The sequence below is a fragment of the Pezoporus wallicus genome, unplaced genomic scaffold, assembly GCF_028554395.1.
Source record: "Pezoporus wallicus isolate ANWC-B61680 ecotype Strahan unplaced genomic scaffold, APGP_CSIRO_Pwel_v1 contig_6275, whole genome shotgun sequence".
NCBI lineage: Eukaryota > Metazoa > Chordata > Aves > Psittaciformes > Psittacidae > Pezoporus > Pezoporus wallicus.
In genome coordinates this window covers 1,615,281-1,642,925 of record NW_026636901.1, presented here as the reverse complement: position 1 = coordinate 1,642,925, position 27,645 = coordinate 1,615,281, and the positions used below count along the sequence as shown (strand labels likewise).

The 27,645-nt window shown below is 39.3% G+C and overlaps 1 protein-coding gene across 6 annotated transcripts in view; it reads left to right on the top strand.

The window, feature by feature from the left end:
* APBA1 (amyloid beta precursor protein binding family A member 1) overlaps positions 1 to 21,118 on the top strand; it is a 93,129-nt gene extending 72,011 nt beyond the window's left edge. For 3 of the 6 annotated variants that reach the window (XM_057402159.1, XM_057402158.1, XM_057402157.1), the window contains exons 6-13: positions 4,028 to 4,060; positions 5,192 to 5,278; positions 5,842 to 6,027; positions 9,002 to 9,181; positions 11,187 to 11,399; positions 14,840 to 14,959; positions 15,613 to 15,770; positions 15,806 to 15,928. In XM_057402159.1, coding sequence (XP_057258142.1) covers positions 4,028 to 4,060; positions 5,192 to 5,278; positions 5,842 to 6,027; positions 9,002 to 9,181; positions 11,187 to 11,399; positions 14,840 to 14,959; positions 15,613 to 15,770; positions 15,806 to 15,911 — 1,083 coding nt within the window. In that variant the 3' untranslated portion in view covers positions 15,912 to 15,928. Of the gene's footprint in view, positions 1 to 4,027; positions 4,061 to 5,191; positions 5,279 to 5,841; positions 6,028 to 9,001; positions 9,182 to 11,186; positions 11,400 to 14,839; positions 14,960 to 15,612; positions 15,771 to 15,805; positions 15,931 to 17,508 lie in introns of those variants that run through there. The other 3 variants (XM_057402161.1, XM_057402162.1, XM_057402160.1) reach the window with 3 other exon arrangements.
* The last annotated feature ends 6,527 nt before the right edge of the window (positions 21,119 to 27,645 follow it).

Here is a 27,645-nt window from a genome sequence, read left to right as displayed (position 1 = left end):
CTCTGTAGAAGCTTCCACAGACTTAAGCAATAATGGCCTTTTGAAAAAAGAACCATTTATCCATATTCATTGGAGACTCTGAATTTAGTGACATGTTTTAAAAGTATTTTTCACTCAGCTCTCTCAACTCTGGCAGGTCTTGGTGGGTTCTTCACAAAACTACAGTGGAGACTTCCCCTTACACACTGTGCTTCTTTACTGCTCTGGGTGCAAGTAAGGCTGTGCCTCTCTAATAGTCCCCTTGGCCGCATGGTAGAAAAAATGTCTGATTTGAATGCACAGGAAACTAAAGGTAAGATAGAGAAAGGAGTGAAGTAAGGGCTTCAGTGAGGCAGGGTCTAAGAGGCTGAAAGAAAAGATTAGCATCAGCTCTTATAGGAAACTGGTATAAGGGGTTGGACCTGGGGCTGGACAGGAGGTTTGCACCTAGGAGGTAAAGCTTGTCTGGGAGTAGGCAATAGACAAAGATTAAAGGGATGTACTAGAGAAAAGTGGGACAGAACTGATTCAAAGCAGGCCCAGGAGGTAGGAGAGTGTAGAATCTTTCCCTGCTGCTGTTTTTCTTGGAAAATCATTAACAAAATAAAGTTCTTTCTGAGGATTCTGTTGTGCCTCAGCACTGCTGTGCCCCAGATCAGAAGAAATCTGTTTAGCTCATTTTACTCGCAAAGCTCATAATTTATACATCCATAAAAATCAGCAGGCATGCATGTTCTTGGTTGTAGCAAATTTGTCTTGGGATGGAGGCCCAAGGAGTTGCATTGTTAACCAGGTGAGACCCTAGCTGGTATGCATAATTTTCTTAAACTGTAAGGGTATTTCGGCAAATTACTGGCTTACTGCATGGCACTCAATACCATTGTACACTGCTTTTCTGATTCCAGGTGAAGCTCAGGCAATGCAAATTTACCTCCCTGTACCTTAGCATCTTTGATTTATTGGGGTTGGTTTTGGCTGGTTTTGTTGCTTATCACCATTAAAGCTAAACTTTTGTATTGAGAAATTCATTATGACAGATGGGAATTCTTGCTGCCACATTTGTCACTGCATAAGATAGCCTTTAGCCCAAATGTGTAAAATATTCCTTACAAAAAGAATATAATACTTGTGCCCTACTCATGTTTGTTTACAGAATGTGTTAGGTGTTGCATGTGAAATATTTCTCTGCAGTTAAACAAAGGTTCTTTATTAAGAATGAACTTTTAAAACTTTGCAGACTTGAAGTTAAGAGTATTAAAAAGATGGGGGAAAGCTTTGTTTAAGGCCTGGTGTGTATACATACCTTCCATGTGAGCATATTTTGAATTTAATAATCTCTATGATGCTTTCTTTTAGCAGAGCCTTCAGACCACCTATTCATTCATTTAGAATATGAACAGATTTTGAAAACAATTCTTCATGCTGCTTCTTTAAATAAGCAGCTATCAGTTAAAAGTACAGGAGTATTTTTGCTTGGGTTTTCATCTCTGTGAAGTCCAGCTAAGAGATACACTCCTTTGAAGGCACTCATCAGATGTAGCTATTTCATATTTCCACTGGGAGGTACTTTTAGGAAAGGGATTTCACCATATTTATTTTCTCAGATAACACAGAAAGAAGTATCTTTTTACATTTTACTTGGAATGCATCCATAATACTTGTAACACAAAAAAGTTGATGTTCATGGCTGCAGTTCACAGCTGATCTGCGTTGTAACGTTTCACATGTGAACTAAAGACTAACTTTCCTTTTTATTTTTCATCAGCACATTTGACCTGTGTGAGAGGTTTGAACATTTTTAGATAACAACTGATTTTATTACTGAATGTAATTAAAGATCTTACCCATATGTGGAGATAGTTTAATACTCTCCACATTTGGTTTGCTCAGTGTTATCTTGGTGTTCACTGAGTGGCAGTACATTTTTTGTACAGGTTAAATGGGCTTGAGTATATTTAAGACATCCTTGTAGCTTAAATGGAAGCTTGCTGGTTCTTCACAATCTGTAATTTTGGAATTGCTACTTGATAAATAATTGCATTTTATTTAACTTGAACAAAAATCCTTATCTCTGAATATTAAAAAAAAAAAACAACCAACAAACCAAATGAACAAACAAAAACCACACACACAAAAAAAATACTTTGTTTAGATCAGGTAGTTTTGGGCTGGGTGTTTTGGTTTTTTTTCCAAAAATATAGAAGGAGTCTTTTGATCTAAATTAATAAAATAATGTGGTGGTAAAGAGGATTTGTCTGATAAAGTGTCTTGCACAGAATTATACTAATTTGTTTTCTTTTCCCACGGGCCTTAACTTCTTTTCTGACATTTTTGTGCAGTGTTAAATCACTTAGTAAAATTTTTTGTTCCATTTCATTACCTTAGTGTTACTAAATATTTGAAAGTCAGAAAGATGCTTCCATTGTAAGAGCAGAATTTCATTAAATAGACTGATTAGTATATTTTGATTAATCTTTGATTCTCCATTGTAAGCCTCTAGCTCAAGGATTTTTTTTCCTCCTTTTTCTTCTTTTTTGGCCTGTGTTTTTCGTCTTTCATGAGACCAATCACTCTATGAAGTTTGGGCGTGGAGGAGCACTGAAGTTTGCAGGGAAGCTTGATTTTAGAAAGCAATTTAAATGCTTTTTCTCATGTGTGTCTCCCCCTTGTCCAGTGTATTATTCAATTATCCAGCTGTTATTCAAGATGAGTATATTATTTCTGAGTACCAGTGTAAATTAATATCAATGTAATGAAGAGCCTGCAGCATGAGGCAATTCTAATTGCTTTTGCATTATTTTGTAATCACCAAGCTATCAAATATTTTCTTAGTTTTAAAAAGGTGACTAAAAGCTAATGTGAAAATGTTTGTAATTGCAAATAAGCAGCACCATCTCAAGTTTCAGTAGCTGCTTTCAGATTTATTTAGGCAAAACCTGACAGATTTAAGTTGTGAGCATCAGTATAAAACATTTGATGTTGATGTGCCTTGTGATTCAGGCCTCCTGCTTGTTCTTCAGAAAAGTAGTTAGCCTTGAATCACTGTGAAGCCTGTAATAGTAAGCCTCCTTCCCACCACAAGTCTGACTTAATTAGCTAAGAGGCTGTTAACCCTTGGAAGTAAAAGGGTATGTGCCAGCCTAGTGAGTATTGCATTTCTTTAGTAAGCAAGTCTGTAAGTTCAGTTTACCTTGGTTTGAATTAATTATTGCAGGACTGTAAAAATGGGGCTTATTTGTGTCATTACTGTTACCACAGTAGTAGCACATAACTAATCAGTTTGTTCAAAGGAGTTGATACATCTCTGGATATAAATCTATTAAACTACCTATGGACAAGAAATTTATTTTCAGGTGTTTGTGGAAGTGAAGCACATGCTCCACTGCCTTCTTGAAAAAATGTGGTAGTATGGACATACCTTTGTGCAGGTGTCACAGGAAACCCTGTTGTCCAAATATGCAGTGCTAACATTGGTATGGGTATATTTGCACAGAAGGAAGGGAAAATAGAGGTGAAATTTTCCTTCTGCCATTTTGTTTCTCTAGGACAAGGTAGTGTACTTTTAGGGAGATTATTTTCTGAAGATTGTTTAAGCAGGAGAACGTTAGGAAATTTGAGTCTAATTCTTTAGATTCTAATTTTAGAATTCTAATTTGTTAGATTGGAAAATGGAATAGTAATGGTTAAGATTATTCTCTCACGATTTACAACAGTGTTGCTTCAAAAATAGTAACATGCTTTTCACTGCTGTAAATGAGGGAAGCTCTGGGTTTTTTCCTTTAAAAAACAATCCTTTTGTAGTCTTCCTGATTCTTTTGGTGCAGTTTCTTTTCAGTTTTAAAGTAACTGTGCTAAAATTGAATTTTTTTATTTTTTATTTTTTCTTAAAAAATAGTAAAGGAGAAAATGAATCTAAGCAGGGACTAATTTAGAGCACCTAGTAGTCTCTGAGCCCTGGCATTAAGCATGCAGATTCCTGCTTGACTTGGAGTCTCTGTAAGTTCTTTTCTAACTATTCTCCTGTCTCTGTTTGTTCCATGCTAAGCAGATGGCCCAGAAATTAGCCAAAAGCAGGAAGAAGGTGCAGTACAAACTCCATCAGCTTGATGTTATGCCTGTTCTTTTGTTTTCTGGGAGGGCTTTTGCTTTTATTTTGTGTTTTTGTTTTCTGCATCCAGCAAGGTTCTTTTAGATTTATTTCTGACCCGCCATGCAAGTTAACATTTCTCAGAAATCAGTTGCCTGATTGGCCATTTTTTGTTGCTTATCATTAGCCATTTCATGTTAGAAATAGAGTAAAGATTGGATTTATCAAATGGTTACAGACAGTACCCAAAATGCGTACTGAAGAAGCAGGACTGCCATGGCAAATGTTTTGACTTGTAAAATGGTAGATTAAAAATCAGTCTTTTTAATTTTATTTTATTTTATCTTTTTATAAGAGTGCTTTGATTGACAGATGTGTCAAATTGCTGGATGCAAAAAAAAAAAAAAGTTTGTGTTTACATACAGTAATACGTGGAGATTGACTCATACTAGTAATAAATTTAATTTAGAGAGTTTTTAAGTATGTTTTAACAAATCTAATAAAAAAAAAATATTACAAGTGTTTGCTTCCAGTTAACGAAATACGACTTCTGAAGTGGGTTAGTGCTTAAATAGTATATTGTCTGACTGTGAAGATCTTCTTAACAGAACTCCATTATGAATTGCATAAACTGTACCCACCTGTGGTACAGGTTTTTCTACTGTTGTTTTTCCACTTGTCAGTCACTGTTAGGTCATACAGAAATTCCTCAGGCAAGAGCTGCTGTGAAAAAACTCCTTTTTCAGCTACGGCTGTGTGAAAAAACTTCTTTAAGGTGGGATTTATGGGAGAATCATTTTGATTATTATGAAATCTTTATATAGTTCATATTGCAGTCAGATATAAGTTTACTGAATGAGGAAAAATATCATCAGATATAATTTTACTGATTGAAGAAAAATACCAGGGAAGCTTTTATGAGGTTAACATTTTTTTCAGCTAATATTGACTATCACATGTATATATAGTTTCCATATCTTTGTGTTTAGCTTTTGCAGTCTAATACTCTTATCTTACATTGCTGTTCTGGTGAGTGTGTCTTAGTGCACCCCTGTTTGTGAGCTAACATCCTCAGTAATTAAGTTTCCTAATGTGTTTGTTTGACTCTAATCTATTTACTTGCAGGCTCCAGAAGGTGAATCTCAACCCATGACTGAAGTGGACCTCTTCATTTCTACACAGAGAATAAAAGTACTGAATGCAGACACACAGGTATATAGACAAAGACACCTTTGTCAGTATTGTGGTAGTATGCTACTGAAAGAGACATTCACCTACCTGCCAAAATTTATCATTCAAAAAGTGCTAGCTTTTGTATTTCCTTCCAGGATTTCCTAAGAAAAAATCCATGCTCAAGAGCAGTTACTCTGGTGTGCCTGTGTAAAAATTATTTGAATTTACGGGTTAGCTAATTGCAGTCAGCCCACTTTTTACAAGCCATGGTGCATTAAGTATTGATTGTGTCCAGAGTAGCCCAAAATATTTGGTTATGATAATATGAAGCTCATAGTCCTTTGTACATACATGCCTAATGTATTCAGGTTCTGTTATTATGGTCTTTATGTGTTTTTCTGTAGAAAACACAACTTTCATTTGTAAAGTTTGCTCATTGTTTTATTTCTGGGAAGTGAAGCTCTTGTTTTCTATCAGCATCCTCTTGTATTACAGACGTCACTTTAACAAGGGTCTTACATTGCTGTTTGCTTTCATAATACTGTGTGAGCAATAAGAACTTTGTTGAAATGGCTGCTCATGTTATTATTTGTATTCCTCAGGAAACCATGATGGATCATCCCCTGCGGACCATTTCTTACATTGCAGATATAGGAAATATAGTTGTTTTGATGGCTCGTAGGCGAATGCCGCGGTCTAACTCCCAGGATAATGTGGAAGCATCTCACCCTTCCCAAGATGGAAAGAGGCAGTACAAAATGATTTGCCACGTCTTTGAGTCTGAGGACGTAAGGAATCACTTTGTCTTGTAATTTTCTAAGGGGTGAAAGTGTAAGCCCATTTTGGTAGGCTTTAAGTTCATTGAAAGTGGTCCTGTTTGTTCTTTTTACTGCAACCAAATATTTCATCTAAGCAGAGGAGCTTGCCTTCTGTTTGCATGTTTGGACCTGACATTTTACTCACAAAATTGGTGCTCATAGAAATGGTTCCCAGTTTTAAGTTCTTTTAATGTCTTCCAGTAACAATGAGAGGAGGGCCCAGTTGCATCAGCTTACAAATATCAGCTCAGATTGTACATATGAGGACATAAATCTATCAGAGATGCTTATTTTCTTAGGGAAGAGTGAGGGCACCCATCAATTGCAAACAGTGGCTATATATATCGCATACTTACACATATTCATAGCTTTTCCAGGAACTAATTATAATATTTGCATTCTAATTATGCATGTGCTTTCTTGCTGAGTGAGGGTCTCTGGTGGTAGCAGAGAGTCTTCCTCACTGCATTTACTGAATGGGCTCAGTGCTTGCACACTCTGACAAGTGCTAGTGCTGAGTTAGCAATGGGTATGTCCTTTCTTTATTCTGTTCCAGTCTCTCTCCACACTGGGTGCCACTATTTTGTCTTGAAGGCTAGCATCCTTGATATTATTTACTGTCTCCTTAGTTGTTATCAGTCCCATGATGTTCCTTCCCTTGTCAGTCAAATATTCCTTTCCCTCTACGTGTTAGCAAGTTAGAACAGTTTGCTGTATTTTACTATGTTAGTTTAAAGCCACACACACTACTGTTAGTTTAAAACTATGATTTAAGCCAACAGTGGTCTGACTATGGTTAGACTTTCTGGATCTGTTTCCTAGGTTGCTGTTAATTCTTTGGCTAGCCAGAATCTATATTTCCATTTGGGGATCACTGATACTATGATTTGTCACTGACATCACTGCCAAACTATTTGTTTGGGTCAGCCGTATTTGTGTCAGATGTGATCCTCCCTCTGCCACTGGATGTTGGCCTGGAAAGGACATGCCTGTAAATCCAATAAAAGCATTGCTCAACGATGTGAAAATATCATAGGAAATTGTAGGAGATTATATCAACTCTTCTTAGTCATGGTATAGTTCACAAATAGTTTGCAAAATCAATCTCAAATACCCAAATGACCCAAGAAAGAGAATGTAAACACTGTAGCACCTGTTAGCAGCAAGTAGATGGCTTCAAAGATCTTGTGCATTCAGTGAAGTGAGTCTGTTTGTGTTATAAAACTCACGTATTTATCATTGTCACTGTTTCTTCTGCTGGGACAGCTGGGTATTTAGAAGAATTTACCCAGTAATTGACATAAAAGCTGTAAGCCCTTGAACAGGTGTTGACTAGAGTGTGTCTCTGCTTGGAAGAGGAGCACATCACCAAATTTTCAACCTTATTTAGAGATGGATCTTCAAAAGAGCTGAACCCTAGTGATATGTCCAAATGCTGAGTGTCTAAATGGGAGTTATCGTCTCCTGGGGAGAAAATGTGTATGAATTCATACATGTGTATGAATTTAAAGTCTGCATTTCTTTCCTCACTAGGTTACTGAGCTATAAATCTGTATTTTTCTCATTTTCTTGCTGTCTTGTTCTCACTGTCAAAACTGGGTTGATCTGAGAAATGGTAAAATACTACTGGTCTAGGTACTGGCCTTTTCAGCACTGGCAATCACGCTGCTCTCATCAGCAGGTTTAATGCTAATTTAAGTTGCTTTAAGATACAATCAACTTTTTGTTTCTGAATTGGGAAACTTTTATTCATTGAGGACCAAACTGAAGTTTAAATGCAGCTAGCAGCCTGTAAAAAAATACACCTGAGCAGTATTTATCAGCATCACTCGCCCAGGCCTGCCTTGTCAGATGTGCAGCTCTCCTCTCTTTTTCCCATCCTTTGCCACAGCCAGCACTGCGTTCCAAGGGACTGTTTCAGTATATATTGAGGCCAACTTCTATGCACCACACAGTGCTTGCTGCATGTATTGCTCCAGTTACGCACTCAGTACTACTGCTTTCCTGTCCTGGCCATTAGCTGTCTCTTGCAAACTATGATCACTACCTTGAAGAGAAGCAGCCCTCTTGTCATACTGTTTCCCCTACCTTGCATGACCCAGAGCTTTTCCTGTGTCTGGCTTGTGCACAATTTCTCTCACATTGCTGCAGATCTAGAGCAGCTCACGATGGGAGCAGTGCGCTGTAGTGAGTGGTGCATTTGGTGGCTTTAGGTGCAGAGGTTATTGGAACCTGCAGGTGCTGAAGGGTGCACACAGGACAGGCTGAGAGGGAAAGGGAGCTGGCAGAGTCATGGGAACTGGAGGGAGGGAAACAAGAAACATAGGTGAAAGGGGTTAAAGGAGGTAGCATGGTGGAGAAGATGTGTGTGACTATTTCCAGTCACTGCAAGGTCACCAGTTGCTGCCGTTTTCCTTTTTCATCTGAGACTGAGGTAAAATCAATGAATATGAATTTTAAAGGAGGGTAAGAAAAGGAGGGAATACCCTCTTAAATGTGGATGTGTGTTTTCTAGTGGACATTTTAATTTTCACTGCTGGCTTGTCAGCGAATGGCATTGCCTCTGCTAGAAGGGAGAGCCATCTGGGAGGTGCATATGTGGGAAGAATTGTAGGTATGAGCTACAGTGACTATAGTGAGTATACATTTACATTTATACTAGCAGTTCTCACCTGTGAGAGGATGGCTTTATTTATATTTTTCATTTGTAATTGTTTAGCAGGCTGGATTCATGGCACAGGTGAATGTGTTGATATTTTGTGGGTATTTTAAATTAGTTTTTAACACAAATATTTTTAAGCCGGATTGCAGTAACTTGAAGGTTCATTAAGTTGATGATCCATTTTAGAGTGTGATTGTAACATAGAAGGTGTCAGTGGACAAGACCAGCATAAAGTTTCAGGTTTATGTTTCAACTTTTTCTTTTCTCTGGGAACTTCTACAGGCACAGCTGATTGCACAGTCCATAGGTCAAGCATTCAGTGTGGCCTACCAGGAATTTCTGAGGGCAAACGGAATCAACCCAGAAGACCTGAGCCAGAAGGAATATAGTGACTTGCTCAATACCCAGGACATGTACAATGATGACCTGATCCACTTCTCCAAATCTGAAAATTGCAAAGATGTATGTCTCATCTTTCTTCTGTTACAGCATTAAGCTGCTCTGTACCACTTGCAGATCCATGCTGGTAGAAATCAGAAAGCCATTAGTACTTTGTATAAATGACATCAGTAGGTCTAGGATATCCTCTCAAGGAGGGCACCCTGTCATCACTTCTGTTTCAAAGGCAAACAGTGAACCCCAAATTTATCAGCAGTGAAATGGTTTACCATCTGTTTGTATTCTTTTTACCAAACAATTTTCTGACATGTTTGAAAATTAATTTAAAACAGATTAACAGATTAGCACAGTTTAAGAGATTACAGTTGTCATTGTTTAACCCCAGATGGTAACTCAGTACCACACAGCTGCTCACTCCCCACATTCCCCTCCCACAGTGGGACGGGAAGGAGAATCAGAAAAAAAGGTAAAACCTGTGGGTTGAGATAAGAACATTTTAGTAATAAAAATAAATTAAATTATTATTATTATATAATTGAAATTAAAAGGGAGACAACAAAAAAGGAAAAATAAACCCCAAGAAAGACAAGTGTTGCCCAGTACAATTGCTCACTGACTGATACCCAGCCCATCCCTGAGCCGCGATCAGTCCCTTCCAGGTAACTCCCCCCAGTTTATATACTGAGCATGACATCCTGTGGTAATGGAATACCCCTTTGGCTAGTTTGGGTCAGGTGTCCTGGCTTTGCTTCCATTTCTTGTTCCCCTCCTCAGTTGCAGAGTGTGAGAGACTGGAAAGACCTTGATAAGAGTAAGCACTACTGAGCAACAACTAAAACATTGGTGTGTTATCAGCATTGTTCTCAGACTAAAGCTGGAGCACAGCACTGCACCAGCTACTAGGAAGAAAATTAACTCTCTCCCAGCTGAAACCAGCACAACAATAAACAGTAAAAAATTTATAGAGGCACAGGTATTTGTGAAAGTGGGCAATTCCAGATTTTAAAGTATTGTGTTTGCTGAAAAGATTTGTATCTTGGGTAACCAAGTAAGATGAGCCAGTCTACCTATACATAGGTAGTGGTTTTCCAATCCACAGTGTTATAAAAATTTAGCCTTGGCCATGATCTGATTTAATTATTTTATTATAATTGATTAATATCAAGAGGCAATAAACAAGCAACGCTGGGTGTGCTGGGAGTCTCTGCTCCGCCAACAATGCACACCGCGGTTTTTGGGGTACAGTCTCTTATACTTCTCGGTCCAGGGTTTCAGTTCCTGGTTTTGAGTTCCAGCCAATCCTGTTGTCTTCTTTGCCCGAAACTCGATGTGGCTCCTTTTCATTTGTTTCTGTCCTGTTGCTGGGGTCTTCTCTCCAGGTAAAGAAACATACTGAAACTTCTCGGTAATACATTATCAGAAAGATGTCTATCACAAGCTTAACCACAATCTTAGACCCGTATATTTAACAGGATGTGTCTCCTTGGTTACTTAACCCCCTTAAAGCATTCAAGCAGCTAAACAAAGCTAAAAGCGTTCCTTATTGTTTTAACAGTCTAAATGATTAAAGAGGGGACTAGCTTATTCCCTTCTTTCTTCTTTCCCATCATTACATTGACAGCAACATGTATTATAATCAAGGTCGTTTTTATATATTCCACACATGGTACATGGTCACAGGTGCATTGGTAACAATGATTCCTAAGTTCTTGACACGAATCATTCTCGTATTCTTTACAACAGTCATAAACTCTTGCAATCTCTTCCTATTATCTTTGTCTGCTAAAGCCCAGGGCATGTGGGTGTTTTCCACTCCAATTTCTTCTGTTCATATGTTGTGAGGAGTGTTTTCACACTGAGCAAAATCTGTATTATGTGGTGGTGTTTATCTCATGTTTGAATACAAATGAAATGTAAAATGTGTACCCTAGTTTGCTTTACTTTTGAATTAGGAAAGCAGGTTGCAAATAAAGAGCAGTATATTTCTTGGTTAAAATGTTTGTAGGGGAGTGGTGTTACTTCTATAAATATGAAAAAACTTCTTGAAACACTTTTTCTTATGATACAGGTTTACATTGAAAAGCAAAAAGGAGAAATCCTGGGTGTGGTAATTGTGGAGTCTGGCTGGGGATCCATTTTGCCTACAGTTATCATAGCCAACATGATGCATGGAGGACCAGCAGAGAAGTCTGGGAAGCTGAACATAGGGGACCAGATCATGTCAATCAATGGGACCAGTTTGGTTGGTTTACCACTCTCAACATGTCAGAGCATTATAAAGGTAAGGAGAATGTTCTGGAGGTTACACATTTTGAAAGGGCTACATATTAACCCCATTAGGAGACCAAAAAGTACAGTATTTGTAAGTAAATTCTTAACAACTGTTTGTATAGCATTTTCCATTTCATGATCTTTAAACTACAGTGGTAATTATGCTACACCAACCTTCTAATTCCCAGAAAGTGATTCCCATACCATTTACTTGTATAGAAAAGGACTCTGTACAGAACTTCACAAGAGGACATTTGTTCAGAAGGAAGATATTAAGAGATACATGCTTAAAATTTTATGTGACAAATGGAGGCACAGGTCCCTGGTATTGTCCTATCAGCTGCTTAAATGCCTCCCAGTATCTGGCCAAAATAGAGTTGATGCCTTTTGCTTGGTTTTAACTATTTTTAAAACTTTTAAAGTTTGAATTAAAGAAGTACTTTTCCTCTCTAGAAACTTTGCCTGATATATTTAGAAGTCTGATGCTTCTCTTTACTTGGCTAAATGGGATATTTTAATTAAAAGAGTTTTCTTGATGTCAGAAAAGTGTGTAACTGCAAAAAAGCATGTCTGGGGTAGCTGTAGTGTACAAAGGAATAGGTATTTCAGCATCAGAGTTTCAAGAGGTGAAAAGATGTGTTACCAGGGAATGTTTAAGCTATCTGGACTTTGTTATTCATCGAAATAGCCCCACAGAGCTCTTGCGGATCAAAACATGTCCTGTAGATAGGTGATGTAATGCTGCTAGTGTACTATACAGAAATCCTTCTCTGATTTCTAGGAATATGCCTGTTAAACTTACTTATTAGGCAACTTTCTGGTAACGAGTTGTACTATGTAATATGTTTTATTCATTTTGTACTTGGTAAAATTGCAAAATGTTTTTCCTTTGCAAAGTAAAAGAAAAGAATTCTTTCTAAAACCAGGATGAATTAAGCTTGATTCAGAGCCTTGTCAGAAGGATTTTCACTGTGCTCATCTGTACTTTCTCAAAGCAGAAACAACCCACTTTGCTGTTTCCAGCTTCTGCAGACCTTTCTCTTCCTCACTGATAACTGCTGTTGCTATAGGAACTCTAACCATTTACATTGTCTAAGGAAAAGATAGTCTGTATGTTTGAAGGTCTTCATTACCATGCATCTGGAGCTGTTCCTATAGTGCCTTTGGTAACAAGCATATATGCCACTGAATGATCTCAGCATACATTTAAATGTGGCAAAAATATCTCAAGATTTCAGATTTCTTTAGCATGAAGTAAGAATCCTATGAAAAGATGAGAGTATTATGTAGGTAAGAAGAGTATCTTGCAAGCACTTCAAATGAGATAATTTCAGTATTATGGATGTAATCTCTGCTACTAATTGGCCATAAACCAATTGCAGACTGACAGAGCTTGAAAGAAGCTTTCATATGTGGTGGTTATTTCCTAACTGTGTTACTCGTATCTTTTTCAGAAGCATCTGGTGCTGGCTACAATCGCAAACAGACTCAGGGACTAGATAAGCAAATAAAGTCAGTCAAATGGTTTCTGATCAGCAGAATTATTACAGTATGCATAGCATAGCATACAGATGCGTATCAGCAGAAACATATTACCAGTATGCATAATACTGGAAATTAGTGTTTTTTAAATGCATGCACTTTCTGTAAAGTAAGAAAATCTTTTGTCAGGGGTCATATTACTTTTTTTCAAGGAATACATATAATAACTTGCACATTCATTAAGCTTTGTTGAGGGCATGTAACCTGAATGAACTCAGGTGACTGAAATTAGACACCTAAATTCCTCATTGAAATGGACATCTCTGTGCTGCATGACTCCTACCACACTGGATTTAGAAGCCTGAGGCAAAAGCCCCTAAACTTTTTAGTAAATGTGGTACCCACATCTTAGTACAGATTGATTAGTCTCTGTCTTCTACAGTGTGTGTTGTTATGGAGACCTGCATATAGAAGATGAGTGACCCTTGATCATGTGGAGTGTGCTGCTAACTCCCCACCAGAGTGGAGAAGTCCATAGTCATGAAGAGACAGATTTCAGACCTTTTCTCTCCTGAGAGTGGAGAAGAGACAGTTCCCACAGCCATGTACTTTGTCATTTTGTGGTCACACAACCATTCTCTTGGAGCCACTTTCAATAATGAGCCAAGCTGAGCTCAGGAAGGTGTGGAAGTGAGGGCAGCTGTTTCCCATGTGATAATTTCATCCAGTTTAAGGCATTGACCAGAAAAACAGACTCTAAGGCAATTCACCCTGGTAGGGTACCAGTCCAGCTATTCAAATCACTGCTGAATCTGGAGTTTAGATCAACAGAATCAGCAGCAGTAAACTGGATGTAGAGACTTCAGTGTGTTACCTTAGCTGTAATAGGAACTATTTTTCAGAATTAAACTTCTGAAGTCAGTGTCAGACACCATTTCTGTGGGACCCATATTTCAATTGTGCCTATAAAAGGAATAAAAGGAATTCAGAAGTAGGTAATGGACTTGGTGGGTGTTGTATTAAGTAATGTGGAAGTTGCTGTATTCTTTATAAAGCATTTCTTTCTTGGTGTGGATTTTATTTGTGCACCTATTCATGGCTAATCTTTTCTTTGAATTAAGCATTTCAGAAAAATATCTTATTTCCAAGAGCTCTGAATACTTGAAGTTGTAAATTTATCTGCATTTTTAATTTGAGTTTTCATGGAGACATACAATCACAGTCTCTGACGCTAGCAGTCACCACTGAAGCTGGTCTAGACTAACACTTTGGTTCAAAGTAGAGAAGGTTGCTTAGGGATATACTCACTAGGGTTTAAGTAATTCCAAGGATGGCTGCTCCACAACCTCTCTGGGGAATTAGTTCGAGTGTTTTACCACCATGACGGCAAAAATAAATTTTCCTCCTTCAATTTTCTTCTCATAGAAAGGACTTCATGGTGAATGTGATACAGCTTGTTCAGAAGGGAGAAGGCACAGAAATAAGGACTACTGCTTATACAAGCATGATATGATCAGAACCTACTATATGCTTGACGGAATTTATTATATCTCATTAGGGAAGCCATTTATTTGTAACTGTCTATGCTACTTATTTACAATTTTATTTCCCAGCCACAGTCATTGTTGTGGGTTTTTTTGGTGAGCTGCATTAGACCTGTTCAGTATTCTTTTCATACATGGTTTGTGTTATCAAATGAAGACATTGGTGACAGGAAACTAGTTTTCTTAAAAGAGCTGTGTCAGCTTCTTGGCAAGAACAATTTGATAGTTTATCATGCATTTCACTTAATATTCTGATGCTTATGCCTGGCATTAGTGATCAGATTCAGTTAAAATGCATACAGAGAGCTGTTTTTTCAGGGCTGTTCCCATGTCAAAGTTTTAATGCTTCGCCCCACCCCAGTGCTTATGTTAAATGTTTCACTCGATCTTTGCAAGCGTTTTTCAAGGTTATTTCTTTTCACAGGGTTTGAAAAACCAGGCTCGGGTTAAACTGAACATAGTTAGGTGTCCTCCAGTAACCACAGTCTTGATCAGAAGACCAGACCTCAGATACCAGTTGGGCTTCAGTGTGCAGAATGGGATTGTAAGTAGCTTCCACACTGTCTGGTTAAACTTAAGTATACATAAAAATTCTTACCCATTTGTGAATATGGGGAGAGGGAAGCATGGGAAGAGGGAAGCTGCTGTTCTCCCCTTTACAGTAAGCAGGACTTTGCATATATGTTAATCTAAGATATAAAAGCTAAGTTACTCAGGGTTACTTTGTCATTGACTCTACTTACTTCACAACTTTGAAGCCAGCCAGAGGAACAGATCAATTTTTTTTAGGTTAGAGAAACAAAAATGTGTAGCAGAGGCTGCTTTTAGTCTATGTTGTTCATGTCTAACCAAGCCATTTTGTGATCTCAAAAGAGACTGTCCTTGCTCCTCTTTTGTTGTAAGACCTTTGTATCCTGAACATTGTTAAACTGTTGTCCTTCATATATTCTTATATTTCCAAACCATAGCATGTGATGTACAACATATAGCCTTTTCTGACAGTTTGTTCTACTTTTGGAAGACAATTAGTCATTTGTCACTAGCAAATTTTACTTGGAATCAGTGATTGATTACATTTTAGAATTTGTGGCAAGCCTCTGTGTTTAAATCCTGATTTGTGGTTTACAGGCAAAAATGGGTAATCTAAAGCCTCTGTTCTTTATCCAGACCCTGATAAATTTATTCTTTCCTTTCCAGATCTGTAGCCTTATGAGAGGAGGTATAGCAGAGCGAGGAGGTGTGCGTGTTGGCCATCGGATCATTGAAATCAATGGACAGAGTGTTGTAGCAACGCCCCATGAGAAAATTGTTCATATTCTCTCAAATGCTGTTGGTGAGGTAAGAGCAGGCAGCGTGTCTAGGCAATATAACAGTTCATCACTGTTACCAGCAACAAACAATATAACATAGTTCATCACTGTTACCAGCAACAAACAGTGGAAACCAGTAAGAAGCAGTACCCCTTAAGTGACCATTCTGGGACCAATACTTTTTAACATCTTCATCAGTGGCTTAGACAGTGGAATTGAATGCACTTTCAGCAAGTTTATGGGTGACACCAAGCTCAGTGGTGCAGTTCGTAAGCTTGAGGAAAGAGATGTTACTAGAGGGACCTTGGCAGGCTTGAGGACTGGGCCTCATGAAGTTCATCAAGGCCAAGTGCAATGTTCTGCACATGGGTATGGGGAAGCCCGGTATCAGTGCAGGGGGATGAAGTGATTGAGAGCAGCCTTGCAGAGGACTGAGGGTACTGGTGGATGAAAACTTGTACACCTAGCCATGTGCACTTGCAGCCCAGAAATTCTATCATGTCCTGGGCCACACCAAAAGAAGCATGACCAGCAGGTCAAGAGGCGTGATCCTGCCCCTCTACTCCCCTCTCATCATAGACCCCACCTGGAGTACTGCGTCCAGCTCTGGGGTCTCCAGAACAAGTCTTGTTAGAGCAGGTCTATAGGAGGGCCACAAAAATGGTCAGAGGGATGGAGCACCTGCCCTACCAAGGAAGGCTGAAAAAGTTGAGGTTGTTCAGCCTGGACAAAAGAAGGCTCCAGGGAGACCTTATCGCAACCTTCCAGTACCTAAAGGGGGCCTACAGGAAAGACAGGCAGAGACATTTTACTAGGACCTATTGTGACAGGACAGTGGTTTTAAACTGAAAGAAGGTAGATTTAGGTTGGACGTAAGGGTGGTGAGACACTGGAAGAGATTGCCCAGAGAAGTTGTGGATGCCCCATCCCTGGAAGTGTTCTAGGTCAGGTTGAATGGGGCTTTGAGCAACTGGGTCTAGTGGAAGAAGTCCCTGCCTGAAGCAGCAGGGCTATAGCGTCCAGCACAGAGCCACAAAGATGATTAAGGGAGTGGAACATCTCCCTTATGAGGAGAGGCTGAGGGAGCTGGGTCTCTTTAGCTTGGAGAAGAGGAGACTGAGGGGTGACCTCATCAATGTTTACCAATATGTAAAGGGTGGGTGTCAGGATGATGGAGCTAGGTTTTTTTCAGTGATGTCCAGTGATAGGACAAGGGGCAATGGGTGTAAACTGGAGCATAGGAGGTTCCATGTGAACATCAGGAAAAATTTCTTTACTGTGAGAGTGACAGAGCACTGGAACAGGTTGCCCAGGGGGGTTATGGAGTCTCCTACGTTGGAGATATTCAAGGCCCACCTGGACAAGTTCCTGTGTGATGTACTCTAGGTTACCCTGCTCTTGCAGAGGGGTTGGACTAGATGATCTTTTGAGGTCCCTTCCAACCCTTAGGATTCTGTGATTCTGTGATTCGACTGTGTGATCTTCAAAGGTCCCTTCAACTGTTCCATAACTCTCTGACTGTGCCTCTATTAGGCTGTTGCAATCCAGTTCTAAAAAGTGGAAGTGAGAGCAAGCCAGTATATTATTTCTTTTATTATTTACCCATAGTTCTCATGTGTTTTACAAGTTCACTAATCTGAAAATATGAAGTGTTCACAAAGAAGCAGTGAATGCTCCATCCCTGGCAGTGTTCAGTGCCAGGCTGGACAGAGGCTTGAGCAACGTGGTCTAGTGTGAGGTGTTGATGTTAGGAACTTGGATTAACTTGCTGTGTTTCCTCTAGATTCATATGAAGACTATGCCAGCTGCCATGTACAGACTGTTGACTGCGCAGGAGCAACCAGTTTACATCTAAAGCCTACACCTCACCATCACAATGTGCATGGAGGATGTTTTTCCTCATTAGTGCTTGTCTCTCTAGTGCTGCATTTCTGTGTCTGCAGAGACATTTCTCAATCTCTCTCTCTCCTTCACAGACACAAATACACTGTCTCTCTCTTCTCCCTCCCTTTTTCCTCTTCTTGATACCATTCACCTGTATTTTGGGAAGGGGCATAATGCATCTATGGGACTATTTTGGTTGCATCTTTTTATAAGTGAAACTTTAGTTCCACATGCAAAACAGGAAAATAACAGCAGCATTGCTTACAGCAGGATTCACAAAGAAGATTGATCCTGCTTCATGCTACATAATTAGTCTTATTTTTGTGGCTATAATTTTACAAACTGAGTAAATTAAACATTGCTTAATGAAATGTCTTTACCAAACAGATAAAACTGTAGGGTGAAAAGTGTTCTCTTGGATGTTTTGTGTGTGATTTTGCTTTTCTTGCCCTATTTTCCCCCAGGCACTGAGTTCAATATTAAAAGTTTATGCTTGTACAAAAAGTACCAAAAAGATAGTTTCACCCTCAGAAAGAATTACCTGATTATGAGGACTCAATAGATGCTGCTGTTGTAAAATGGACTGTCCAAATACACACCTTTAAATTCCTCTGTTTTCAGTTCTTCATGATAGTAGGACTCCAAAGGGTACTTTGAGAGTTGTTGAAACATTTTACACTTGTGTTTACTTATGCTGAGTCATTTGAGAGGCATTTTTTACAGCTGCCTCCTCCTCTCTGCCCCCAGGTTTCTTAACTTGTTTTCTTCTACTTTGTTTTTATATGCAACATGTCATATAGTCCCTTGCCTATTTTAGAGGTTAAAGGAGGGGGGGGGAGGATATTTAAATATCTACAAGAGAAATAATGAGGGGATTTCATGAAGAGCTACACTTTTTCTAGGCTCTTCATTCAGAATTTGGTGCACACAACCATGTGTGCCAGTGTATATAGACCTTTTTAAACTTGTGCTTGCTATTTATGAAGTTTGAATATAAGAGATCTGCAGACTATTCTAAGTAATTTTGCTCTCTGAGCCAGTTTTAACATATATTTTTGTCCAAAGACCTATCTAATTTTATTGACTTTTCTTTAGTTCACTAAATAGAGAACAGTGGCAGTGGATGAAGTGGGGATAAACTTACTTATTTTGTTATATAATTCAACTTCTGATTTTTTTTTTTTTCCATATGTATAGCACTTAAAGGAGATGCGTATACTATATGCACTTGTATGAAGATGCTAAATTGTAGGGATGTATTAACTCTAGGATTAGGATTTAATTGGCCTCTAACTTGCATGCTAGAGACAAAAGGGGGAAAAGGGGTTTGGTTGTTTTTCAAGGGTAGGAGGGAATAAGCAATGGATTGTCTTCCTAGTGAGAGAAGGATTCTTCTTTCTCCATAGTTACTTTTTAGCCAGACTGTATACTGGTATTTATGCTGAAATCAAACCATGCATTGAGTCCAGGCTAATGTGTTGATTTCTTTTAAAGAAACAGTTTGCTATATTGTGACTATATTGGAAGGGCTTAGTGAGATGAAAATAAGAGCAGGCCACACATAGCCACAGACCACTTTTGCTTTGGAAATGTGAATTTGGATAATGGTCACTTTTTTCTTAGTTATTGTGGGGTGGACTGTGCAATCTAAGTATTATTTGCAGTCCAGCAGCAATACCTGGACATTACTATGGAGATTCATAGAAGTGGATGAGTGTGCTTTTACGTGCATCTGCACACTTGGTGCAAACACTGCTAAAAGTCATTGGGTGCTCTTGCCAAAGGTCCATTTTTGGCTTTCAGAAATCATGGATATCCAGGGGCTGATCAGAGGTAGAGAATAAACTTTATATTTCAGTGGGCAGTAATCTTTAAAAAAAATAATGAAGTGGTGCATAAGCTATTGTAGCAAGTGAATATGTTCTAGTGTTGAGATTAATGTACGATGACTTGATTTTACTTGCAGTTCTTGTTATGTGATTTAAGCCAAATCTCCAGAACAGCAGATTGCACAAGAGAGCGGTGTTAGTATTCCAGGTTAGTACTTACCTCTGCTACCTGACTGATGCAACTAGATAGTGAATGACTTCTGAATATATTGTTTAACTGTAGACATCTGGTTTATGACCATTCGAACATTTTTCCCAAACTTTCCACATATATAGTAATATATGTAAATATGATATATAATCATGTACAATTTAGAAGATTATATACAGTGCAGCCTTGCCATGAGCTGCCTGAGGAAACTTAGTGAACTCTTTGAAGACACAGTTATCATGCTTCTGGTTCCTGCAATGTTTACACCCTCTGCTTCACTTGTTTGTGTGGTTCTGTCCAGCTCATGTGGTGAGGTCTTTAACTCGCTTCACTGGGAAATTAGGAAGATCTGAATATGCAAACATATTTAGAGATTAAGCAACTGTTTCTTTGAAAATTTACTGCCAAGATTCTGTGAAGTTGCTGACACTTGAGTGCTTCCACAGTCCATGATAAATCGGTGCTTAACATTAAGCAAGTGAATGCTTGCAGGATCAGAGTCTAGCAAAAAAAAAAATCTCAGTTTTTACAGTTACAGTGTGTGCATAAGATTTCTAAACTGGGAGGTCCTTAGTGCATACACACTTCTGATAACAGTCTTGTGAACAATCCCATTTTACTTTGTAAAGGGAAAGAGTTTCAAGGAAAAGGAGCTTGGAAGAGAAAGTTGATAGTTCTCTAGACTGTTGCAGGAGTTTCTTAGATTACATGTGAATTTTTGACAGATTCAATGGAGCAAACTGCTGGTTTACATTCCTTCTTAAGGGACAGACCTGAATTCTTTTTCAACCTTGCCACTTCATACACTCTAATTAACTCTTCAGTGTTTACATTAAGGATGAAACATCCCTTATATTTTTTATCGGTGAGTTTCACGCATTTGTTTTGGGTCTTGTTTGAATTTGAGACTCAGTTAGGACTTCCAGGTTTGCTTGCTTTGCTTGTTTTCTAAATGAATTGTATTTCTGAAGACTGCAGTGTGGTTGAGATCTCTTGCACATATTTAGCGCAGTACCTAGGCAATGAAGTACTATTGTTCTGTAAAAGAGGGTGAATAGAAATTACTGTAAAGCATTGGGAGAAGCATAGTATTGTATTTGTAACAATATTGTTCTTTGTAAACATTTAATGATCTCTATATATAAATATAAATATATATATAAATCTATGTGAGCCTGGAATGTTGATACTGCACATCTACTGAATGTAATTCCTCTGATGTTCTTTGCCACAGGTCTTTGACCTCTGTAATGAAGCTGCAGTGGTTTAATTTGAGAGAGGGGAGGGTATGGGGGAGAGGAATGAGCTTTTTGTTTTGGGTGGGCAGGGTGGGGAGTTTCTGGCCAGCTATTTTGTTGTGATGTATTTACTGTGCTACATTCCTTTATTTAACTGAGCGCTAATGTCTGTAAGATCTGCAACAATAAAATACAAAAAAATACCTCAGACAAGGCTGAGAGTTTGCTCATACTGCTCTCGGGGTTGGTGCGGAATGCATGAGTGCTTGCAAGGTGTTTGAACATCCCTTTCACCACATAGTCTGGAGTATTACTGTGTGTTTCTGCAGGTGTGAACCAGCACTATTAACTTTATTTTTAAAACAGCATTATTTTCAGGTAATAAATTACAATAGTGCTCCTAGATAAGTGCTGAGTGCTTATCTAAGCTTGCATCCCAGATTTTACCATGTGACATGTCACCATGTTTGCATCTGCCAAAAGTACACTATTTTGAGATGTCTTTTATGTGACAGAAATATTATGTCATTGTCTGAATAATTTTAAATATGTGGGGATTGGTTTTGGTTTTTGGTTAATTGGGTTTTGGGTTTGGTTTTTTTTTCATAAATGAGGCCCTGCTAAAAATTCTTTACACTGACTGTCAGTTCTGAATCTACTGTTTTTCTTCAAAGGTCATCAGCAGGGTTTATTCTTAAAGACCTAATGCCATTTGAACAAATAAGAAGTAGAACTGTAATATGTCTGTCCTTAGAATGAATCCTGGAATTACCTGAGCTAAGGTTAAAAAAATTTGTATAATGAGAGGTTGATTATGAAAACCATGATGGTATTTGAAAGTCAAGCAGCAAAAGCCAACAAAGTAGAACTTCTTCAGGTGAGGCTTCATAGGATTTTCTGCCCTGCATAGGTTGTTAGGAGCACTTTGAAGCTACAGAAATGAAAACAGACACAGACACAGCTAATTGAGAAGGAAATTAAATGTGGGCCTTCAGCCACTGACTGTGCATAACATGAAATACAAATATTGCCAGCATGGGAGCATGAAGTATTTCACCTTATTTACTTAAATTGGAGATTGGAGAAATTGTGGAGTCTCTGGTAAATGGTGCAGCAGACAGGCTGAGCTTCCTTTCTGTGTTCCCCTGCATGCCACTTTCCATCCTCCTGTTTATTACCATTCTTGTTAAAACTTTATATTCCAGTTTCTATATTACAAACTTTTCAGCATTTCAGTGGATAAACCCGAGTCTGATTTCTCCTTTAGCAGTACAGATATAAATCTCACAGATTATCTGACTTCACAGGGGACATTTTCATTGCCCTCACCTCCGGGTTTTAATGGTTGGGATCCACACTGGTAGGACAAGCAGAACCCATCTGAGTCCCGAGAGCCTGTAGTTCCTTGCAGGCCGGAGGGGTAGTTCTGGTAACACAGCGGAGACTGGCAGCGTCTGATAGCAGGGCTTGTGTAGTGATTTAAATTAATGTTCAGTGTGGGAGCATAATGATGGTAGCAATCCTGGCCTGCAGAGCATTGTACCTGTCAGTTAATCAGAGTAAGCCCAGGCCTGAGCTGTGTTGCACTGTGCTGCTTGCCCAGCGTGGATTTCAGGGATATCCCTGAGACACAGCATAAATCCAGCTGGATAGTTGTTAAGAGCGGAGCAGGCAGCCCTGCTTGGTACTGGTGGTGGGTGACACCACTTGTGTGTGTCCTTGCCTTTGTCTAGAAGTGCAGCAGTGTGTTCCCATGTGAACATCCTTTCAGCACAGTAGAATGAAGCTGTTCTTTTCTAAGAAAATCCTGTAATAGCTCAAACAACAAAAATGGGGTAACGCTTGCATTGATGTGGTCTACACGATGTTTTGTGCCCTGATACACCTGTTTTATGCTGCATAACTTGGGGTTCCCACCATCTGAAGGGATACAAAATTAGCTATACTATCCTCTTTCCTTATAACATTAGCTCTAATAAAATGTATTTTAAATGAGACTTTTGAGTCTGAGTGCATTTCTTACTGGAATGATAACGAACCAACACGTCCCAGTGCAAAACACATATGCGTTGGAGTTTTGGGTTTGGTTCTGTCAGTAAGGCAAGACTAATGTCCTACTATTAAGTGAGAAGGTCACTGAGCCAAAAGAGCATCTCTTTCAGACAGTTTAAATTTTAATTACAGTTTGCAAATTAACAACCTTCTTTCATAAAAGAGTTTTAGAACTCTAAGCACCAGTTTTTACCGAGAACCTGCTTTACATCTGAAGGTCTGCACTGTACAACTGGAGTTTTTAATTTAAACCATAGTACTAATAATTTGCAAGGTTCTTCAGTACTGCTTTTTTGACAGCTGCTTCCGCTGAGTGATGTATAATCATACCCCATACTTGCACAGTTTACCAAACTGCAGAGCCAGGAAAATAAGGCCAAATAAGGTGGCACATAAAATGCCCAGGTTGTGGATGTACATCCTGGCAGATTTTTGTGGCTTCCAGCAAGGTGACAACCACTGAACATTGATTTCAATGAAGTATGACTGTGGGTTGTCAGTTTTATGTAATAGTCTTAATTCATTAGGGGCACTGTTAGATATTGATGCACTTAATGTGTAAGCATAAGGTGTATATATATTTAGCAAATAAAATTATGTATAAAAGGACATTATCCATGAATCCACATGCTGACTTCTTTCTGAGTGGAGGCAGCAGCAGTTCTTAGGAAACCAAAGAATTTTTACAGTATGCTAATTGGAAAATGCTTCTCAGACAGCGCAAAACAAGTAACTGCAGCACATATGGGAAGGGAGCTGTGGTTCATTTATAAAGAGCTTGACTGCTGCTGTAAATGCTAATGCAAACTACTTCTGTTTCTGTAAAAGTCCGTAGAAGGACAGGCTTTTTCCTACTCCATTACACTGGTTTTCAATACCCTTATTTTCCCTGCCGCTGACCACCTGGCATGACTGCTCTCCTGAAAGCCTCCCCTCCCTTGAAAGCTAGAATCCATTTTAGATGTTTGTATTCCAGCTCAGCCAGGTAACATATGCATGTTTTATGCTAATTCCTGTGCTTTCACAGCGGAATTTTCCGCCACTGGGTGATTTTACCAGTGAGCAAATTAAGGGGAGACAAGAATGTGTCTCTGAATCCTAAGTAACTGGCTAATGAACTTGAGCCTTCCCTATACCACCCTGTCACTTCTGATGCATGTGTGTGTAGGGGGAACAGGGGAAGGATGTAAGAATGACACTCAGGTACAATTTTTTTCCACTTCAGGTCCAGCTTTTATGCGTCTCCTTATGATAAGCATCCACTTATCTACTGATGCACCTCCTTATCATCTTCACCGTGTTGCAGTCTGCATGTACGCTGTCTTTCTTTCTTCCCTGTTTCATTCTATACGAGTCTTCCATGGCTTCTTTGAATTTCCCCACTGAGCGAGGAGATGTGTATGCTGCTCCTTCTCCAGAACGGCATCTTCAGGCGAGACCAAGCAAGTTTAGGAGAGGTACTGTGGCAGCAGTGCGAAGAGTGAGAGTATGACAGACAGCACTGAGTAGTGTGCTCTCCTGGTTTAGGATTACACAGTCTGGGACTAAGAGGGCAGTGTCCCACCCACTAATAAATTCCCATTGCTCTAACTGGAGGCTTTTCTGCAGGGTGAGAGCTGCAGGAGGAGTGGTGGCGGTTTGGAAGAGTGGTGTTGATGGACACTTTTTCATTAGTTCTGAAGGCTGACTGGATGGGAAATGAGACCACGTTTGCAATTTTGAAAAGGCATGAGAAGTACGCATCATAATGTATGATAGCTCATAAACCTGGTATTTAAAAAAAAAAATAAAAATTGACTGATGGGAGACTGGTTCTGATAAAAGAGATTTGCATAAATCTCTTTTCCTAGACAGATAAGAAGCACTTCAGGAAATGAAAATGATTCTTCTGTTGCTAAGGCTGCAATGTCACTGGAGCTGTGGTGATTACAGTTAGCCACTACACCCCTTGTAGCTCCTAAACACATTGCATGTTTTAAACTTGTTGAAATAGCATTGTGTGCTAAGTGTACTTTATATTACCTCTTGTTGTCATTCTAAGTATGACTAAGAAAAAGGAGCTGGCTATGATACTGTATCTCTCCATGCCTGAAGATAATTAAAGACTCACTACATTGTTTGTGTATATGCGTGACTCATTTTTTTTTACTTGCCATGTGATTGTTGTAATATTGGTAGAGAAACTTGTAGCTTGGAAAATTACTCAGTCTGTGAGAGCACTGTTTTGCAGTGCATTTGCTGCCAATCTAGAAAGTATTTCATTTCTTCTGGATTGGTGTGCCGCAGTCAGAGGGTTGTGGGGTTGTGTGTAAATCTGTGGCAGTCAGGGTGTGGTATCAGGTGTAGTGGTTGAAGGGGCTGGGCCCTGGTGGACAAAACACAAGTCTTTAACGGTATATAATCCTTGGTGTTAGGAAGGACCTGCCTGTCTAGTCCATAGCCAGCAACACTGTCAAGTTACTGGTGCAGATCACAGCCTGGCTACAGAAACTAGCCTGCTTGGTGTTCAGGCCAGTCTCCAAGAGATGGGGATTTCCAGTACTATTTGCACACTGATCCAGTTACAAAATTTGCAGGCGTGTTACAGGAGGTACATTGAGAACAGATAGGCCCCTACCCTGACATGAAGTGCCTCAGTGTGTACGCTATAGAATCATAAAATAATTTGTGTTAGAAAGGACCTTCGAAGGTCAAATAGTCCAACCCCCCTGCAATGAGCAGGGACATCTTCCACTAGATCAGGTTGCCCAGAGCCACATCCAGCCCAGCCTTGAATGTCTCCAGGGATGGGGCATCCACCACCTCTTGGGGCAACTTGTGCCAGTGTTTTACCACCCTCATTGTAAAGAATTTTTCCTCACATCCAGCCTGAATCTCCCCTCTTTTAGTTTAAAACCATCACCCCTCGTCCTATTGCAGCAGGCTCTACTGCAAAAGTCTCTCCCAATCTTTTTACAGGCCCTTTTTAAGAACTGAAAGTCTGCAATAAGGTCTCCCTGCAGTCTTCTCTTCTCCAGACTGAACAACCCCAACTGTCTCAGCCTTTCCTTACAGGAGAGGTGCTCCATCCCTCTGGATCATTTCTATGGCCCTTCTATGGACCCTTTCTAGCAAGTCCATATATTTCCTATACTGAGGACCACAGAGCTGGATGCGGTACTGCAAGTAAGGTCTCATGAGAGCAGAGTAGAGGGCAGGATCACCTCCTTCGACCTGCTATTCATGCTCTTTTTGGTGTAGCCCAGGATACAGTTGATTTTCCGGGCTATGAGCGCACACTGCCGGCTCATGTTCAATCTGTACCTTTAAGACCTTCTCCTCAGGGGTACTTTCAATCCCTTCATCCCCCAACCAGTATTAATACCGCAGGTTGCTGGGACTCGGGTGCAGAATCCTGCACTTGGCCCGTTGAAGTCAGACTGGTTACACATAGTGCACTCTAGGCATAGATCTGGCCATCAGCTGTCTGAAGCAGTCCCATGGGGCAGAGAACAGGTTTTCCAGAGAAGCCTGTGATAACAGAAAGGTATTATTCAGAAAAGTTGATGACTGAATATGTAATTTTTTGGGGGGTGTTTTTTTGTCTGGTAGAACAGCTGCTGCTGCCATATTGCTTCTCTTACTGTGAAAAGAGAGCCATAAAGCATGACTCTCTAAAATGCAGGTCATGTTTTGTGCAGATCACTAAGGAAACAGCTTACTTGAGTAATAATATGATTGATAGATTTTATAAATAATTGTGGCTCTAGTCCTGGAGTAATTACCTGATCAATTAGAAATTAAGAGCTACGGTAAACAGATAATTTATTTAAATGAATTTTTTTTCTTTCCTGTTATTGAAAACATGTACCTGCCTTTTGAAGCACCCTCCAATGGCTGATAACTTTAGCCCATGGTAAGTCCTGTTCCACTGGGATAATGAGCAATTAACCGAACTGTAATCAAGTCTTCCAAAGCTCACGCTGCATCCTGACTTGGGGCCCAGCGACCTGTGCAGACTTTTCTCCCAGTAGGATGGCATGGAGTTTATATGTACAGCATGACACCAACATAAGAGCTGTCAAGAGGTACTGGAAGTACAATTTGCAAATATGGGTGTGCATGATTTTCCTCTTCCACAACCTAGTTTTGGAAGGGCAATGATTAACTGGGAAAAGGAAGCTAATAGAGAAGGTCTGGAAGAATTCCCACTTAAGATGATGCATGTTAACAAGAAGAAGTCGCATTTTAAATGTGATGGAAAACATGTAACAGAGCTGAGATAAATCCTAGCATAAGGAAGCATGTGTTCTTGTGATGTTTTCTTTTGTCTCCAAGATAAAACCCCTCAATTTTTACTCACTATGCTCTTACTTCTGAAAGCAAAATGTACCAATATGCCAGCACTTCAGCAAACACAATACCCCTAATGTGCTTCCTCTACTAGACAGGCAATATAAAACTTCAATTCCAGTACAAGGAAAAGCATTTTATTTTATTCAAGTGATCATCTTTAGCTAGTTGAGCCATACTGCATGGTTTCAACTTCAGAACAAGCTTAATTAAAACTCATTTTAAAGCTTTTATAAGCAGCAGGAACATTTAGCCATCCTGTTGAGACCCAGAAGGCTACAACTAGCCTTGCAAATAAAATTTGAGTGGCTGATCCCAGCTTCTGGAAATACTTAAGTGTATTCCACATTAACAGCACACATATAGAACAGAGC